Here is an 18527-nt window from a genome sequence, read left to right as displayed (position 1 = left end):
ATTTATTTTAGATTTTGGGGCGTCGTATGTAGGAATGAAATTGACCAGAACGGGCGTGAATGCATGCAGACCCAGATGCAGATAAAATGAATATGTGCCTAATAGGGCAAAGGAGCTACTCTCACCCCTCTTCAGGACGCAATAAACCTAGCATGGTGTGGGTTAGGAGTGGTTCCACGGCGTCTAACTAGAGCAGCCCCGCCCTTTCATAAAAATTCCACCCTTATCCCTCCTTATTGCCATCAGTACACACATTCAACTGCCTATAGATGCAATATTCCTTGAAATCATGAAAAACACCTTGCTTATCCTGCAACACGCCGAAAAAATAATCCAAGACAATTCTTTTCATTCATTTAGTTAAGATAAATATAAACACCTTGATTATTTTTTAAACCGTTTCATTGATAAATCCGTGTGTTATCATTATAAACTATAATGTCAATAAACATGAAATGAGGTTGTACCCCAAGTAGAACGAAATTGTCACCCTTGGAATGTAATCTATTTGTCCCATGGCCCACATTCACAACGGAAGACACGAATATTCAAGAGAGTTCAAGATTACTCTTTTGTGGAGCAGAACAATGACTTTAATACGACCTGGAACGACTGACAATGCATAAAAACGGCCATTATTTTCTTAAGAAAGAAGGCAACGGACAGGGCACCACTGATTTTAATTACTATTTTTGGTGATATTAGGGGTATTCACGATGTTTGTAAGATGTTAACTCGAATAAAGAGTCAAGTAAGAACGCTCCCTTCTTTTCTTAGCATGTTAAACATTAATTTTTCCGCAATGCTGCGCGTGGCGATTGGTAGAACCAAAAGTAAAGCTATAACAGTCCTTGAAGGCTTGTTGTTGTTTGCTATGGTTTTGTTTTATATTAAATTATAAGATGCCAGAAGTTAGTAAAAAAGGAAAATTAATCAACTTTTTCATTCAAAATGCTATCTATGCACTCGAAAAGTACTAACAAATGACACGCTCCAATTTGTGCCGACATACCTAACCTCTAAAAGCCTAAAACTGTATAGGATAGGGGATGTACTATTATGAATAGATAAGGGCAAGGATGAATAGTATAAGGACAATTCAGAAATTAACAAGAGAAATGTATTGGTCTGATTTAATTAATGCGTATTTAAGAATAAAAATACATACCCTAACGGCTAGCAATGTGACTACATCTTCAACTTAACATCTAACATTGGCCCTACCCTGTTAGATCGAGCAATGTTAACTCGCCGATTCTTACAGGTCTACGTCATCATTTTTCTCGATCTAAGACGACTTAACAGAGTTAAAAGGGGTAACACAAAGATCGTGAATACCCTTTTAGGTTCAAAAAATATTAAACTCGTGCCGGCGTTTTCTTGCCTATGGGCCCGAGGAAACAAAAGTTTTTAAAAAGATAATTTAAATATCTAAGGAGATTCTGTTACAATGCGACACTATTCTTTTTAAAAACGGTTTGGGGATGGTGAGGGATGGTTAGGGCAACAAGACAAACATAAATTATAGGAATTATATCTTATTGGTGCAAAATTAATGCAAGCATGGAAAATTTGCTTTATTCTCGCAGATGCTTGTCACGTTTACAAAGCTATATGCTCAAATCTCAATCTAAGTTATGAACTATAATAAATACTGTTAACTGTATCTTTAGTACAAACGTTTTTAGTTTATATTGAAATTTATAAAAGTGAGGACCTGCAAAATTAAAAATGTCCAAACTAGATTTTCGTCAAATATATAATCGAATTATTTAAATGAAATGTCTTGTTTTTTATGTTATATATGTTTGAGAAGTTATATTTAAAGTTATAAATGTATATAGTCCGTTAAGGTTATTTAAGGTAGCATGTTTTAGTAAATTAAGTTATTTATTTTGTTTTCATTATTCTCATTTTTATATGAGTATAAAATTGAATTACTTATATGAAATATCTAGTTTAAGTTATAATGTATATATTTAAATAATTTAAGTCTAACGGTTTTATTTAAGCTAGTAAGATCTATTTAACAATCTTTTTATTTAATTGTTTCATTGTGCTCATGTTTTTATTACTAGTCAAAATAGTCTATTTATATTGTTTAAAAATGTTCTAACCGCCAAAAATTCTCTTTAAAAATTGTTGTAAAACCTCTCAGGGAAAAAAAATCTCTGTAAAACCAGATCGCCGCCCAGCGGTCCATCCCGGAAGCGTTATAATATAATTATGACGGCTAAAGATCTGTGTAGGGGACCTGTTGTGATTGAAAAAAAATTATTAATTTAGAAATTTATAAAAACAAATAATGTGATAAATAAAAAATAAAATAAAAGCAAACGCTGTAAGAGGTTTACACCGAAAAACAGCAAAAACACAAATAACAAAATCACAAAAGGTCAGTGGTTGGACCAGGATGAAGCACGAAAACCACTTCCCGAAACAAAATCTGCTCTCAAGAATGTTTTGGGTGGCTGGTTGTTTGGTGGTGTACTGCTGGTACTCACAATAACTTTCTGAATAGAGTAGAGAAATACTGCCAAGAAATTGAAAAAATATACGGGAAACTGTAACGTATTTTTCCAACATTAAGTAAAGCGTAAGGTGTCGATTCTTCTTCAGATAACACCTGGCCACTGTCGCAATGCAACCCTACGGAAACTTAAGAATTTATATCTATTAGGAACATTATCGCACCCTCCATATTCACCCGATCGCCTACGGTCTTCAACCTTTTTAAGCATTTTGTTCACTTCTTGAAGGATAAAACTTTTAGAGAACGCGGGGAAGCCGAATATTCCTTTCCAAGACTTTATTTGGGAGTCGAAATAAAGATTCCTATGTCAGCGGAATAAAACCGCTCATTACACTTGGTAAATGTGTATAGATTGTGATGAAAACTATTTCGAATAATTGTCTTCATTTTATCAAAATTAAAAATAGTTTTGATTACCTTTTCAAATTATTTTTCACTAAAATGCATTATTTTTCACTAACTCAAAAATAAAATACAATATAATGTATTTTTGAATAACTATGATTTGGTAATAATATGATAAACATTATGTGCCACACAAATTGAATTGACTGAATGACTTACAACTCATGCTCAAACCACAAGTTTAGGTTTCCTTGGCCGGTATGATTTCCTTTTTGACGACAAAAATAGATAAATATGGTGTGTATATTTTTATATGTAGAGTACATTTTTTAAATTATTTGTGTATATTTTTTTCCGTAGCAATGCACAAAATATTTTTTTCTTTCTCACTCTTTGGTTTACCAAATGTTTGTCGAATTCCAATTCTTTTTGCAACATCTGTGCATGCATAAGCAGAATTTCTATTTTGTATTTCTATTTCTATTATTAATTTCCTACAGAAACAAATTAAAAGTAAATTGTTTCAATTTATCTCCATATTCGGTTTATTTTCCGCGTCCCTATCTATTGAGATATTACTTTAGGTAAGAAAATCAGGGCGTAGCGGTTATACCATACCGCAACTTCGAACGGTATTGATGCGAGGCAGGCGTCCGTTTACGGTTCTTCGTAGCAAGTGCATGCAGATGAAGAGATCTTCAACAATTCAAAAGCAATCTTCTACCAGAGTATGTACAACTTGAGCAGCGTGTTCGCCTCTATGTTATTTCCCGTTTGAAAGCGACGATATATAATTAAGGCCGTACTCAGCGGAATAATGCTTCGGACGGAGTGCGCTGTTTTGATGATGCCAGCTTTTGTATTGTTAGCCGACCTACAAAAGAGATTGTTTAATCTTCAAGGGTTTTCAACCTCTCCTTTAGCCTACGTACCGACGATTTGTCGTCCTGTAAAAAAATAGTAATCTCAACAAGAAACTTTTTATAATTGTTTAATGTAAGGATTGTATTATCCTTTTTGCACATTGTTTTATTTCTGTTGTATAAAACAACAACTGGAGGTATCTAATCGTGAGGGCCTTGATATGTGTTGATGTGTTTGTGATCTTAGCTCTCTGCCCAGCCAGTCGAGATATTGACAAGGACGAGGGCGATGGGTTAGCATGGAACACAAAATAATATCAAGCCTGTACAGCCGGATAACCTCATTCGTTTTCCTTGTAGGGCCCTTATTGCATTTAGTAACCGGCGAAGCGGTCCCATCAGCTTTTATGTGATAATAAGTAATGGTTTTGTCATGTGCCCACATTTGAAATGTTTTTATCTACTTTGACACGTCAGACGATTTGTTTCGACAGTTGGAGAATAAGTAATATTTTTAGTTTGTCATGGTAATGCTAAATACAGAAATTTCTTTGAATAGTTGTGAAACAACCAGTAATAATTTTCTATTTAATTAAAATACAGGGAGTCATCTTCTAGTTAGGCTCCTAATTTTTTAAAGAACAACTCAACCTAGAAAAAACAATTAATTAAACATCACCTCTACTTTTAAGCATTGTAATAATTACAATTTTTTTTCATTTTCTCAAAAAAGTTACAAAATGGAAATGTTGTTGTTCAAATTGTAACCTACATTTTCATCTGTGGATTTAATTTAATAGTCGTCATTAAATCGTCGATTTTAATAGAAGTAGATTTAATTTTATGAAAAATCTCGAAAGCGAATTGTAAATCGGTTCATATATACATACTCTGTCTCTCTCTCTCTCTCTCTCTCTCTCTCTCTCTCTCTCTCTCTCTCTCTATCTGTGTTTTCTAAGGTTTCAAATAAAAGTTCTTGGTAGGTCCCCTCCCCCCAAAAAAACACGATAAATGCTCTACCTCTGTGTCACTGAGTCCACCGATTATTACTTGTGCTGGTACCTGCACTGGACCCCATACTACAATGTTCTTTACTTCACTCATAAACAATTCAGCAGGAAAGTTCATAATTATATATTCTGGTATACCTTCTTGCTCCTTGAAAATAAGTAATGACATTTTTGGGGGAATTTTGCTTGTTCTTTTACTTTCACTTTTGCCTAAAATAAAATTGCTTTATTCATCTTCTGAGCTTGAGGTTCCAAGGGATATCTTAATTATCACTCTTCATCATCGAGAAAAAAAACTCCTCAATATAAGTATCATCATTGAAGATTCCCCTTTATTTTCAATTGGTTCTTCTCCTCTTGCCTCACAATGTCTGCTCTCGCCTCCTCCTCACCAATAAAATCAAAATTTTCTGAAAGACACATCTTTTATAAAAAAAGGTAACGTGAAAGATCGATATTCGAATCAAATATGAAGCGAAAAAATTGAATAATTAAAATAGTAAAGAATGAAAAAGTATTTTTCTGTTCCGCTTGCTCTGTTCTCTTACTAACTCTGATAATAAAGGTAACAAGGTAAAAATACAATACAGCTAAAGGTACAATAAAACCATCGGAAATGAAAAACTTATCTAATATAATATTTATGTTCTACAAAATCCACCACTTGGTGTTTGCCCATATCCCCGTTACTTTCTATGAAAATATAACTGACAAAAGATAAAGCTACATACAATATATCAGATGGATGTGTTTTCGCCGACGCCGATAAAAATTTTGTGAGAGGTAAGATCCGCAAAGCCAGGTTCTAATTGCTAGAAGGTGCTTGGAAGATAAAAACACCATAGACAAATAAGAAACAATAGAGTTATTGTTATAAAAAGCTCCATCTGAAGATCTGTACTGCAAAACATATTTTTTTCTTTAAATTTATTTGTTACCTATTCATGATCGTACACGATACAAATATGTACACATGATTATGTATCAAACAGCACAACAATTGCACTGACGCTAGCATTGCACCGGTAGAACACATGAAATGAAGAGTCATTGCTGGCACTCAGTGTGTATGTATGATTAGCAGTCAAACAGGTCCCGAAGCCACCGTCGGTTGAGGCGACGTAGCAGGTTGTCAAGAATTGAATGAGTGGAGGGGGCTCGAACAGACGGTTAGGATGGTTCGGAAGATTGGTGGGGAAGGTTTGGAATCCGGTCCGGATCAGTGGTGGCCACCCACGCCTGTGCGCATGACCTTTGTTGTTACGGGAAACGAAGGATCGAACCACCGAAGCGTATAGCGTCGTATAGCCTACGGAGTCCCTCTAATGCGTATGGGGTAGTGGATGGAAACTGCGAAGTGCAACTTATAACTTATCCGTTTCAGCGGCCTTTTGCCTACTAGTGGCGCCACTGTTAGGGTCTCTTAGGAGACTGAACAAAAAGAGGACCGCTTTTCGATGAAGGTGGTGTAGCAAATACTGTCGGGGCTGTCGTGTCGGGTTGAATCAGGTGAATCCTGAAAAGGTGAGCTCGTGAAACCTGGGACGGCCGCCGGCCACGGTTTTGGGGTATGGTTGCCTCTTGGAGGATCTTACTTGAAGATGACGCAGAAGAGAGGTGCATCGTTCTCTCGGAGTTAGTTGGTCTTATGGAGTAGGTGAATGTAGCAAATACAATCGGGGCGGTCGTGTATGGGTGAATCGGGCGTATCCTGAAAAGGTGAGCTCGTGATGGTTTGGGCTCAAATTCAGCTCGACGGGGGGGTTGCCTTTTGGAAGATCTCAATGAGATGCCGCAGAAGAAGGGTAAAATTTTTTCCGTCGAGTGTTTAATGTGTAACGTCAAGCGAGCAGGTGGGATGTGTGAGAGGTCAAGCGCACCTCGAAAAAAATATTACTCGTTTCTCAATCCATATCCTGGAACTGTGTAGCGGGTGCTTCAAGGAGACTCCAGCAGACCCTTCCCAACACTTGGTTACAAGGGGGGTTTCCAGGCACAAAGTAATGGTGTACCCTTGAGAACGTGACGAGCTCTCTGAAGCACTAGCTGGCTCGTGTTTCCAGGAGCGCATGGTCGCCTTAACCAGCCTCTGCATGCATTTGGAAGACAGGACCAAGGAAGCGTATAGCGTGCGAGGACGCTGAGACTAGGCCTCCCTAGTTCCTTGAGATGCATTAAGGGAGTTGCTGGCCGCGAACGGCGGGTGCTGTAGCAGAGACACGTGCGGGTTAGGGTACCAGATCTCGTCTAAATATATATTTTCAATATATATACGGATGGGGAAGAGTGGATTACCATCTGTACTGCGGGGCAGCGTATTTTCGTTCTATGTTCAGGCGTAGCTGGTAAGGATGGGTAAGGACTCGCAGTGGCTTAGTGGCGAGACCCCTGGAGGGTACCTGGAGAAGAGGCTGTGTCTCATTCGTGGCCGTGGACCGTAGTACTTGCGCATGATCTCCGAATTACCTCCTAACCTCGTGGGAATCGGATGGATCGGATTGCCGAGAGCGTATAGCCAGCGAGGAGCTATGACTACCCTGTCGTCGTCCCTCGAATGCGTGAGGAATGGTGGACGAGGCGGGTGCTTGTCGGTGGCGGCCCTCTGGGTTGCCTTTACCGTAGGCATGGTACTCCTCTAGGGGTGGTTAGGATTCCACTATCGTCGAAACCGCGGCCCGAACGTATCCGGAGGTTTCGACGCTAGTGGAGACCCTACACCGAACCTCGCGGAACAAGCAGATTTTCCGCGCATGGAGGTGAGTCGCTCCTGTTCTTGTTACCGGTTCTTCGCCGGACCGTTGGCAATTCACCCGGTCGCCGGGTACCTGGGGCTCAATGGAGATGTTTTTCCGTGGCCGCTTCGTCTCCAAAAGTGAAATAATCAGGCACCACACTGTTCTTATTTTTTCTCCTTCTTTTAGGAAAACAGTGAAACCCTCGGGGTGAAATAACAAGATAACACATAAAAAAATAAAAACACAACAAGAAAGTAAAATATCAATGTACTCTGTATTGGGAATAAAATCTAAAACAAAAAAAGAAATAAAACAAGTCTCTTCAAAATTAAAAAAAAAAAATGTCCAGAAACCGATCCCATAATATAAATTAAAAGGGGTTGAGATGGGGAGTTGATGTCCGAGTGGATCGAGGTCAGGATAGCTCAGGTGGTAGAGCAGCGGCGTATCTAGCCGAAGGTCGTGGGTTCGAATCCCTCTCGTGCCATTAACTTTTTTTCATCTCAACTAAAAACCTTANACGAGAGGGATTCGAACCCACGACCTTCGGCTAGATACGCCGCTGCTCTACCACCTGAGCTCTCGTGACCTCGATCCACTCGGACATCAACTCCCCATCTCAGCCCCGGTAGAGCAGCGGCGGATCAAGCCGAAGGTCGTGGGTTCGAATCCCTCTCGTGCCATTAACTTTTTTTCATCTCAACTAAAAACCTTAATTAATTGTAATGTTTAGTTGGTCAAGCGGACCACGAAATTAGTGAATTTAATCAATTAAAAGCTCGAAGTCGTGTATATTCTTTTTCTTCTCGTTCCATAGCGGTTCTCCCCTCGCACACGCGAACTCCAAGACGATGAGAAAAGTCCCAAAATAATCAAATGAAACACTGTCACGTTCCTTTTTTTACTTTTGCGCCGGTTCGTCAACACCGACCAGTCTCAGCTCGAGTCCTCCTTGTTCACGCCAGGTCGGGCCCCACTCCTCGCGAGCGTCCCCGCTGAGCCCTGGCTGGGCCTTCTTCAGCTTCCAAATGCCACCCACGCGTCTTCGGCCTCTTCCAGACCTCGCTCAACCTTGCCGAGGGAACCCTCGTCTCTGCTCAAGTCTGGTCACCCCAGTGCAAAAAAAAGTTGTTTTCCTCTCATTTTCGCTTGTAACACTCCTAACTTGAGAATCTAAACGTGTGATAAGGCCTATTCGGCCAGGTGCGCACGCTAAAGAAACTCAATGTTATATGACATTGCGACCCCAAATTGGAAACATATGGTCCGGATCAGTTCGTTGACAAAAGAAATGTTGAGGTCTTTGTGGATAGTGAGGTTAGTGACATAATAAGGTGCTTTAACAATTTGTCTAAGGACTTTCGATTGGAAGGTCTGGATGCGCTGGCTATTAGTTCTTAGTTAAGTCTTGTACAGTGGTGCCTTTGTCTTAGTTGTCAAAGTCGATTTCGGTCTTAGAAGTCTTCGTAGTATTCCAAGTCTTGTAAGTTATGTTGTTGTTTCTTTAAATCTTGTGTGGGGATTCCACGTCAATCTGCTGTCAAGATAAAGTCCCATATATTGGACTTGAGTAGAAACTGGTGTTTCTTTCTTGTTGATGTACAATGGAGGGCAAGGCTGCTTGTTCAACGTACAAGTACACTGAGTGGTTGGTTCAAGAAAAATTCAGACGTTTCATCTAAAAAGGACACCCAGAGTGTATATAAAATATACGATTATATATACATATATAATATGTAGTATATATATATATATNAGAGCAGCGGCGTATCAAGCCGAAGATCGTGGGTTCGAATCCCGCTCGTGCCATTGACTTTTTTATCTCAACTGAAAACCTTAATTAATTGATAGGTTAAAACCTTTAATTACCGCGGATCCAAGTTAAACAACCGCTCTGTGGAAGAGACTTTATAAAAAAAAGAAGTTTTATTGTAAAATATTACAACAGTGGAACCGACACTATAACGACCAGAACGCAACAGTAAGAGTGGGCCCCCTCCTTGCAGATACAAGGGGTTTTATTCATATTTGTCTAATTAGTTTGATTGGTCTAAGGGCTGATGTGTTTGGCTGCGATGATAAGAAGGGAGCTTTATTGTCTCAGGCCCCTAGGCTAATTGGTAGTTGGCTGATAATCTGTCACCTCTGACCCGCTCGACTTATCTGAAGTGCTGGTTGTTGACGTGTAGGTCGTTTATATAACTTTCATTTTGTCTAAATCCCCTAAACAATATTTCATTGTAGGAACGAAAATGGCAATGTTTTCCCACGTTTTTATTGGTCAGGGGCTTTAAATGGAATCGAATGTGGAATTAACATTATTTGAACTGTATAAAAACAAAAGTCGATCCCAGAATGCACATGACACTTTTATTTTCACAATGTGTGAATAAGTGTTTTTTCCTTCTCGATTCATCAATGTTTACAAGTACAAAGCTCGATATAAATCATTCTTTTATTATGGATTTGAATGCCGCGATAGTCATGCTAGAAGCAACCTTTTATTCTTTCAGTGTTTAAAGCCCTTGCCTTAGTCTTTTGTTTGTTTAGAAAATCTTTTCTTTAGTACGGACCTTTTTCTCAGCTTTTCCGTTCAGTATGGACACAACATATAAACCACAATCCATAATTGAGTTCGGATTAAGAAAAAAGTTTAAAAAATTACAGTATAACTGCCATGCAAAGTTATAACCATAATGGCCGGTCAATTATCAACAACAATTTTTTGTGCTTTAATCAATGGTATACCCTGTTTTAAAAATAGGATTTAGCATTTTCCCTTCTGTGCAATATATTTCCCAATAGCAACTTTCCTTACGTAAAGACAAACGAACCCAAAAATAGATAAAACTCTTTTTAATATTTATTGAACTTCATACTTAATTTTTGTAATAAATACAATTATTCAGGCAATTTTACTGATGATCATGAAGGTAATTTCAATTACTACTCTCTCATTTCAACTCTCTCTATCTTTCTATTTCTCCCTCTACAACTCGAACGAATGATATCGAGTCCATAATGTATTATTAACAAAATCGTTTAATCTTGCGTAAAATTCTTTGACTCCAGTTACGCTGTTCTTACATAAAATATTATTTAACTAATTATTTGAATGTAAAAATAACCTAAAATTATTTAAAGTGACAAGTGACTTAAAATGAGTTCACTCTCTCACACTCTCATTTTCTTTCTCTCTCTCACACAAACACACACACACTATCACACACACTCTCGGTCTCTGTCTCTCTCTCTCTCTCTCTCTCTCTCTCTCTCTCTCTCTCTCTCTCTCTCCGGTGATATCGAGTCTTTTTTGTAAGTATTTTTACATTTTTAATTATTTTTTACAAAACCCTTTTATCTTGCGAGAAATTCGTTGACTCCAGTTGGGTTGTTATCACATAAAATAATATTAAGCTAATTATTTAAATGTAAAAATAACCTAAAATCATTCAAAGTGACAAGTGACGTAAAATGAGTTCACTCTCTCACACTCTCATTTTCTTTCTCTCTCTCACACAAACACACACACACACTCTCTGTCTCTGTCTGTCTCTCTCTCTCTGTCTGTCTCTCTCTCTCTCTCTCTCTCTCTCTCTCTCTCTCTCTCTCCGGTGATATCGGGTCTTTTTTGTAAGTATTTTTACAAAAACAACTTAAAATCATTTATAATAAAATGCCTCGTATTACATATGAGATACGTTAATGTAGTTTAATGATTTTACCTCACTGCAAACAATCTTGCTAGGTTTTCTGTATATTTAATTATTTTCCCCTTTTAAATAATTACTTGATTGTTAATGTATGTCAATGTAATAACAATGTGTCACTGTTAATACGAAATTTCATGAGTTTTGTATTGTACGATCTCAAAGTAAGTAAAGTAACGTAAAGTGCTTTACTTAAAGGAGGGCTTAACCTTCAATTCGTCATATTGTTATGATTTAAAATTCCTAGAGCTATGCTGCGATTTGAACCCAGACCTTCGTGGCTTATACAAGCCAGGCGCCTTACTCTCTCGACCACGCGACGCCATTTGTAATTTTTTTTGTTCTTCTGTTGTTCTAGGGAACCACGTTATTCCTTTTAGAATTGAAGTATATCTTTTTTTAAGTTATTGTTTTACAATGACTTTTAGTGGACAGATTTTATATATGTCTATACTTTCTATTCTTTCTCGATTTTTTATTTTTTTAATGAGTAAATTATAGTAAATTAGAAAAGTATCTATATCTACATTTTCATTTTTGTACCTATCTAAATATTTCAGGTCATGGTCTGACGAATTTGTGATGAAACCCCTTATTTTCTCAAAAATCCTCGAAAAACATTTAACAGTTTTTTGTTTAGCATAAACTCTACTTTCGATGTTGCAATACTATGACAATTTCTTTATCAATTTCTAAAAAAAAGTTATAATTTGAACTTTGAATTTTTCAATTTTAAACGTTTTCGAGAAATGGTGAAAAAATTAAACAAAATGTAAAATATTGCTAATACTTAATAGCTTTGAAGGATACCCTTTGTATATCCCTATTGTAGTAGCTTTGTAGGGAAACCCTCAACACACACACACACACACACACACACACACACACACACACACACACACACACACGCCCGTGTTCACATATCCCATTGCAATTATACCCAAAGTGCCCAATAGACACGTTCTTTTGTTCCAATTCATTTACCATTCTTTATCCTCGAATGTTCGTTACCCTTAGTCATACTGTTACTTGATGAATCGCAGGAAAACCTACGCATTGTTCATGAAATACATTGAAAGGTACGTCATCCAACGACGAATATTGAGTTTCATTGTGAATCGCAACCATAAGCACTAAATTAAACGGGCCTGGGCTAATAGATATTTTGTCTCATTCTCAGTTCTGCACCGGATTGTCTTGGACGGCCCGTCAAACGCTAAATGCAAATTTACACAATTGTTATGAATCAGACCTCGATAACATATTTAAAGCATTTATTTGCGTTTTGCCAATTTAAATAATGAACTTAAGTAGAAATGTAAGAATTATAATATATATAAATTATGTGAATATAATTTATATCAGCCTTTTAATATTATTTTTATTTAAAAATCAGGGATAAGATCAATTCGAAAGCAAAGAAAGACAATCAATTACTTCGTTAAGCTTTCAGGGAATATACTTTCATCATGGATTTAAAACTATTAATAATAAGTCACAAGGTTAACCTACATGAACATATAATTACAGTAATAAAACTTACTGTTTCAAACATAGTGAATTTTTAAGTTGCTAATGGAACAAGATTTACAATTTTTACTTTTTATTTTAGATCTTGTGTTTTCCGAGCACATTTTTTGAATTATTCGGGCTTAAATTTTCATTAAAATTTTAACCAAATTCGTACGATGAAATATAAAATAAATGCTAAATACTCAAACTTCTTAGTTTAATACGGCTGATACGTGTGATATTTCAAAGTTCTTCAGAGCAACATACCTGCAACAAACAAAAACAAACCATTCAATAAACTTGAAATACACAAACAGAAATATGTTTACATTGAGAGGAAAAAGTTAAGCAGTTAACAGGATTCGCTAAATAAATTTACTACACTGAGAGGCAAAAAAGTGGTCACCCTTAATTTTTTAAATTATCTCTAGACAATCCTCCGGTGATTATCATACATTATTGGTTCGTTTTAATGGATTAGAGGTAAATGAAACACAGATGACATTTCCCCTTGAGTTTACAATTGGACTTGTGAATACATCTTTGAATAGTCAATATATGTATCGATATTCATCGTTGGTTTTTTTTGTAAAGCTTCTTTCTAACGTTCTGGTAGTTTGATTTTTTAAGTTTTACCAGTTTTAATTTTCAAAAATTTTTTAAGTGGTGGTTTTAAGTGATGCAGATTCGGTTAAAATCATATCTTTGTTGGAAGATGGAAGAAATCGAGGGTACGTGGTCAGGGTGTTTAACATTACTCGATAACGAGATACCGGAGATTACTTACGAAGGCATAGATCAGGTCGTCATCGTGTCACATCTCAGAGAGATGATCATTTCATTGTTTGAAATGTACTCCGCAATTGACATTCTACCACTGTTGAGATTAACTAATGACTTAACAAGTTAGAAATGTTAATGCCAGTTTACGCATTGTAAGACTAAGTATTTCATACGCTGGATTTCATGCGAGAAGGCCTACCACTGGTCGAAAAATTCTGACAAGGCACATAACACTTCAGTTAAGTTTTGCAAGAAATCACATAAATTCTGAGCAACATTGGACTAAAAGTTTGTTTTCGGATGAGTCAATATTTTGTTTGAGGTCTTCTGACGGCCGAAAGAGGGTTTGGATAAGAACAGAAGAGCAATATATCCCAGCAACATTTTCACTCCGGAGAAGCTATGGAGGTGGCGGTGTTACGGTCGGGCAGGCATTTTTATTTAAGGTCACACAAACTTGATCTTCATCGAGGGTTTCCTAACAGTTGCGCAATCATTGAAGATGTGCTATCAGCAGTTCTTCGATATATGCCACTAACTGGCAACGGTTTTATTTTTATGCACGAAAAACGTAAGGCCCCACACAGCAAGGATCGTTGGTGACTCCTTGGAACGGACTTCAATTCAATGTTTGGAGTGGCCAGCATGTAGTCCCGACTTAAACCTTATCGAACATGTTTGGGACGAGTTGTCAAAAAGTTATGTCAAGTCGCCCAGTGATGCCAGAGAATTTGCAGGATTGAAGAAAGGCGTTGTTGGAGGGACATGAAAATTTTTATAAATTTACATTTTTATACATTGTACATTCGAAAGCTCATAAAGTGGGTGTTACGTTGAATGCAAGCGGTGCTCAAGCGCAAAAAGAGGAAATACTCCGTAATGAATGAATATGTTCTTCATTGTTTCCACAGCAATATTTTTGGTAAAATAGTTTTACCCAGTTTACTTTTTTATTTATTTTTTTTATTTAGCTATATCTTATATTTTTCTTTAAAGATATCCACTAAATAACAAAAAAGCAAAATTATAACGATAGCAAGTATTTACTAAAAAAACTAGGGTTGCCACTTTTTTGCCTCTCAGTGTATATATGATTTTGTATTTTTGCCTTTTTAAGTTACGAAAAATTGATAACTGTGTGTTACATTTATTTTATACGTACATAAGAAAACAATGTTCAAAGCCCTGGCTTCGTATTCCATTTGTTGATTACCGTTCCTTACCGAAATCCTCCGACGAGCAATAGGGTGTGCTGATGGAATTGCGAGGCCTTATGAACGAGCTTTCCACCCAGTTTGCCGTTCTAAAATCGGACTGTACCACCTGGAACCTCTTCGCACATTCAGTCATTTTCGACTGGACGCGAGAAATGAGAGAAGCCGGATGTTACCGTGCTAGCAAGTTCTATGGCTTCACAATTCTCTCGACCCTGATTTTCTACTGACATGGAATTTTCCAACGATCAAAATCTCCATTCTTAACCTTAGAGTTCGAATATCGCAAAAAAAATTCTTCATAAAAAAACTAATTGTTAAAAAACTACAGCAATAATGAAAAACGTGATTTCTATATCACACGCTTCTATTTAATATCAATTTGCCGCGTCTGATAAATGAAATGTAAATTTCTATTCTACTCCCTCTCATGTTCTTATCTGAATCCCGTAAGCTGAAACACGGAGAAAAGATAAAACGAAATTCTAACTCGGATCTGAACAGCTCGCAGAGAAAAGGATCTTAAATTTGTTCAATTTTTTTGGCGAGGTTATTTTGGGTTGGATTTTTCGCGGGTATGACAAAGTCTTCCACCACGTTTTTTATTATTTTTTTATATATATATTTTTTAGAGAGAGAGAGAGAGAGAGAAAGAGAGAGAGAGAGAGAGAGAGAGAGAGAGAGAGAGAGAGAGAGAGAGAGAGGGGAGATTAACGTTTTATTTCAATTGGTTCAATGCAATTAATACAGTCATCCTTACACAATGAATTATCAATTTGTTACACAAACAATTAGCTAGACAACAAAATAGTCTTCTTCCGAAACGTCTTCTAAAATTTTAAACGAAAAATTTGAAATGTGGTACTACACCTCGTAGAAATCTCACAATCTCTTATACAAAAAATAGAATACTACTAATGTTACTTTTTAAATTTTTTAACATGATTAAGAGGCACTGCACGTACATCAACTCCGAGAAAAAAATTATATACTCTTATACACTATATAAATATTCACAACTGAAACTGTAAAGCATTGTTTTATGACTTAACTTTTCAATCCTTCATTACAATTTGTTACAATTTTGGATTTCTGGTGGAATTCGCTAAAACACTCTTGCAGTTTTTACTTCAAAACAATTGCCAAACGTTTTGGTTCTGTTTTATTATTTGTAAATATCTATTTTTTAGAAAGAGAGAGAGAGAGAGAGAGAGAGAGAGAGAGAGAGAGAGAGAGAGAGAGTGAGAGTGAGAGAGTGAGTGAGTGAGAGGGGGAGTAACAATATGGGCAAAGACGCGTATACAATTTTATTGAAGTTAATTATTTGGTTTCTGAGAAAACTGAGAAAAGTACCGACAAGTGGAGTGGTTTTGGTTGGTCTTGCCTCCGCATAACCACACAAACTTAATTAATACAGAAACAACATAATCAGATTCACCTCGGCTCACTGAATATTTTAATAAACCTGTTCAAATGTAACAGAACAGGAGAAATTTTTAACAGGTGAACATTTATATTTTATGATTATAGGATTATAGGACTTTAGGAAACTTTAAAAGGATTAAAAAAGTTGAAGGAGGATCTCGGTTTGGTATAAGCTAAGTCAATTCGTGTAAATAGTTCAACATCTGTAAACATCCACTCGCCGGAGGGTTGTTAATAGACGTGTCATTATCCAATACCACCTCTCTCAATTCACCAGGTTTCCTTATTGTTAAATATTGAATGCTTTTGGTTGCAATTGTTCTCCCCGTGAGAGAGTAATAAGTGAGCATATTGGAATTAGAAGCCTTTTTGTAATGCCGACTGGTACAAACAAACGAACAGAGGATATTTAATTACGCCTCCTCCTTCGACATTCTTCGTGGGAAATGAAATCCTCGTTAGGTTTTATTTTGACATTCCTTGCTTTATTGGATTTTTCTATGGGAACATGTCTCATTTAGATGGCAGCAGAGAGAGAGAGAGAGAGAGAGAGAGAGAGAGAGAGAGAGAGAGAGAGAGAGAGAGAGAGAGAGTGAGAGAGAACGAGGAAAAAAGAAAAGGAAAAACCTAGTAACAGATTGTGAAAAATGGAGTAAAGGATAGAAAAATTGTACCAGAGTATGAAAGAAAAGTAGAGTTCGAGTTCGAGTGTGTGAGAGAGGGAGAGATAGATAGACCAATGGTTAGTTATATAAAACGCACTGCATGCGCTCCACTGTGAACTAAAAATATCAACTTTAATAATTATGAATTATTCATCAATCGAATTGTTAACTTATATCTACATATGATATTTGAAAAATAATTGTGCTTCTATCTTATCTCATTACTTACATTATAGTACTATAATAGTCGGGTGTCACTGCCCTAATAAAGTAGTGAAATAATTAAATGCTTCCTTAAAATTTGTTTAACTTTAAAAGTTTTACGTGCGAATATAATTGAAATTGTCAATTTAGTGGCATATTGTTAATTTAGCAATTAGATAAAAACATATCTTTTGAAAATTGTTAGTCCAATACTAAGAACGCCCTACGTTCCAACTTTGTAATAATTTTTTTTAATGAATAGCGAGCTATTCTGGTCGGTTTGACGTTATATACTTTTAACTCTAAAAAATTCCTCACAAAAATTAAACTTTACTTATTTTTCTTTGAAATATAAAACAATACCCATACTTGCTTTATATAAACGCGCGAAAAATGTTCTATATTTTATTTGAGTGATATATTAAATAAAAACGAAGAATAAAAAAGAGTTTTATGAAAAATGTCTGTTCGTGTGTAACTTTTCTGAGTTAAATCGGTTAAATCTAAATATGTGATGAAAGTTTTCAACTTAATTTAGCGCTCGGAACTCTTCTCGCTTGTTCAACATTAAGCGATTCCCTTGAAAAGCTTTTGTAAACTTTTCGTAACTAGAAGAAATTTATACCACGATGGTTTACATTAGACGACGTGGAGTGTTGGAATAATGTTTAAGCTGTCAAACACGACAATAAAATTCACCTTAAATTATTTTTCACACTTGCTTTCGATTGAACGCACTTGCAACTTTAAATTAGCAGTTAGGTCTCAAAAAAAATTCCAAGGAGACTTATAATTTTCGCGCTGTAAAGAACTTTCAGAGGTCATATTTCACGCGTATCTTTTGAAGGATATTTGTATAACGATTGATATGTGAACATTTGATCGTTTTGAAAACAATCATGAGTAAGCTTAAAAAATCTTTATTCTATGCATAGACCTATTGTAAACGGAACTCCCAAAACTAATTTCAACGAGTTTATCACCATATGGTCTGATGTATCCTTTCTTAACTTTGTGTTTTCTGATTGCTGTTAAATAATTTTAATATAAACAACTAATTTATGAAGTAGTTCATTAGTTAGAGTAACGTTGATTTTAATTTAAGGCGCCCAAGGCCAACGCTTCGGCAACACCCACAGGTCTTGCTGGTTTGGTATACACGGTACTCAGTTTAAGATCAGCCAATCGCACTATCACTTCACAGAGGTAGTTAATATTAAAAAAAGGAAGCAAAATATTTTTTTTCTTCTAACTTATACGTGTGTTAATTGTGTTCCACGTTTTTATTTATAACGTTGATTTCATAAAGCCCGCTATTTCTCCCCACCATGGAGACGAATAGAAAAGATAGATCTAGTGTAAGATGAGATAGGGCTGACCGGCCCATTCTTGTTGAAGAAAAGGTGAGAAGAAAAACCTGGCCCGTATTAAGTTTTAAAATTGATTATAAAGTGTCATGAGTTTATGTTTTTTTATTTTAATTTAGTTAAAGGTACATTGTACACAACACACACAGTAAGTGTTTCTT

At 36.3% G+C, this 18527-nt stretch overlaps 1 protein-coding gene across 8 annotated transcripts in view; it reads right to left on the bottom strand.

Annotated features, from left to right (window-relative positions):
* LOC106668556 (solute carrier family 12 member 6) overlaps positions 1-18527 on the bottom strand; it is a 468955-nt gene that overhangs the window by 177644 nt on the left and 272784 nt on the right. Inside the window, exon 1 of one of the 8 annotated variants that reach the window (XM_024225294.1) lies at positions 14654-14708. The exons of the other annotated variants lie outside the window; for them this stretch is intronic. Within the exon in view, the coding sequence (XP_024081062.1) occupies positions 14654-14693 (40 nt within the window). The 5' untranslated portion in view covers positions 14694-14708. Of the gene's footprint in view, positions 1-14653; positions 14709-18527 lie in introns of those variants that run through there. 8 annotated transcript variants of the gene reach the window in all.

The sequence above is a fragment of the Cimex lectularius genome, unplaced genomic scaffold (genome assembly GCF_000648675.2).
Source record: "Cimex lectularius strain Harlan isolate CLEC.00 unplaced genomic scaffold, Clec_2.1 scaffold21, whole genome shotgun sequence".
Classification (NCBI taxonomy): Eukaryota; Metazoa; Arthropoda; class Insecta; order Hemiptera; family Cimicidae; genus Cimex; species Cimex lectularius.
This window is presented reverse-complemented; position numbering and strand designations above follow the sequence as displayed.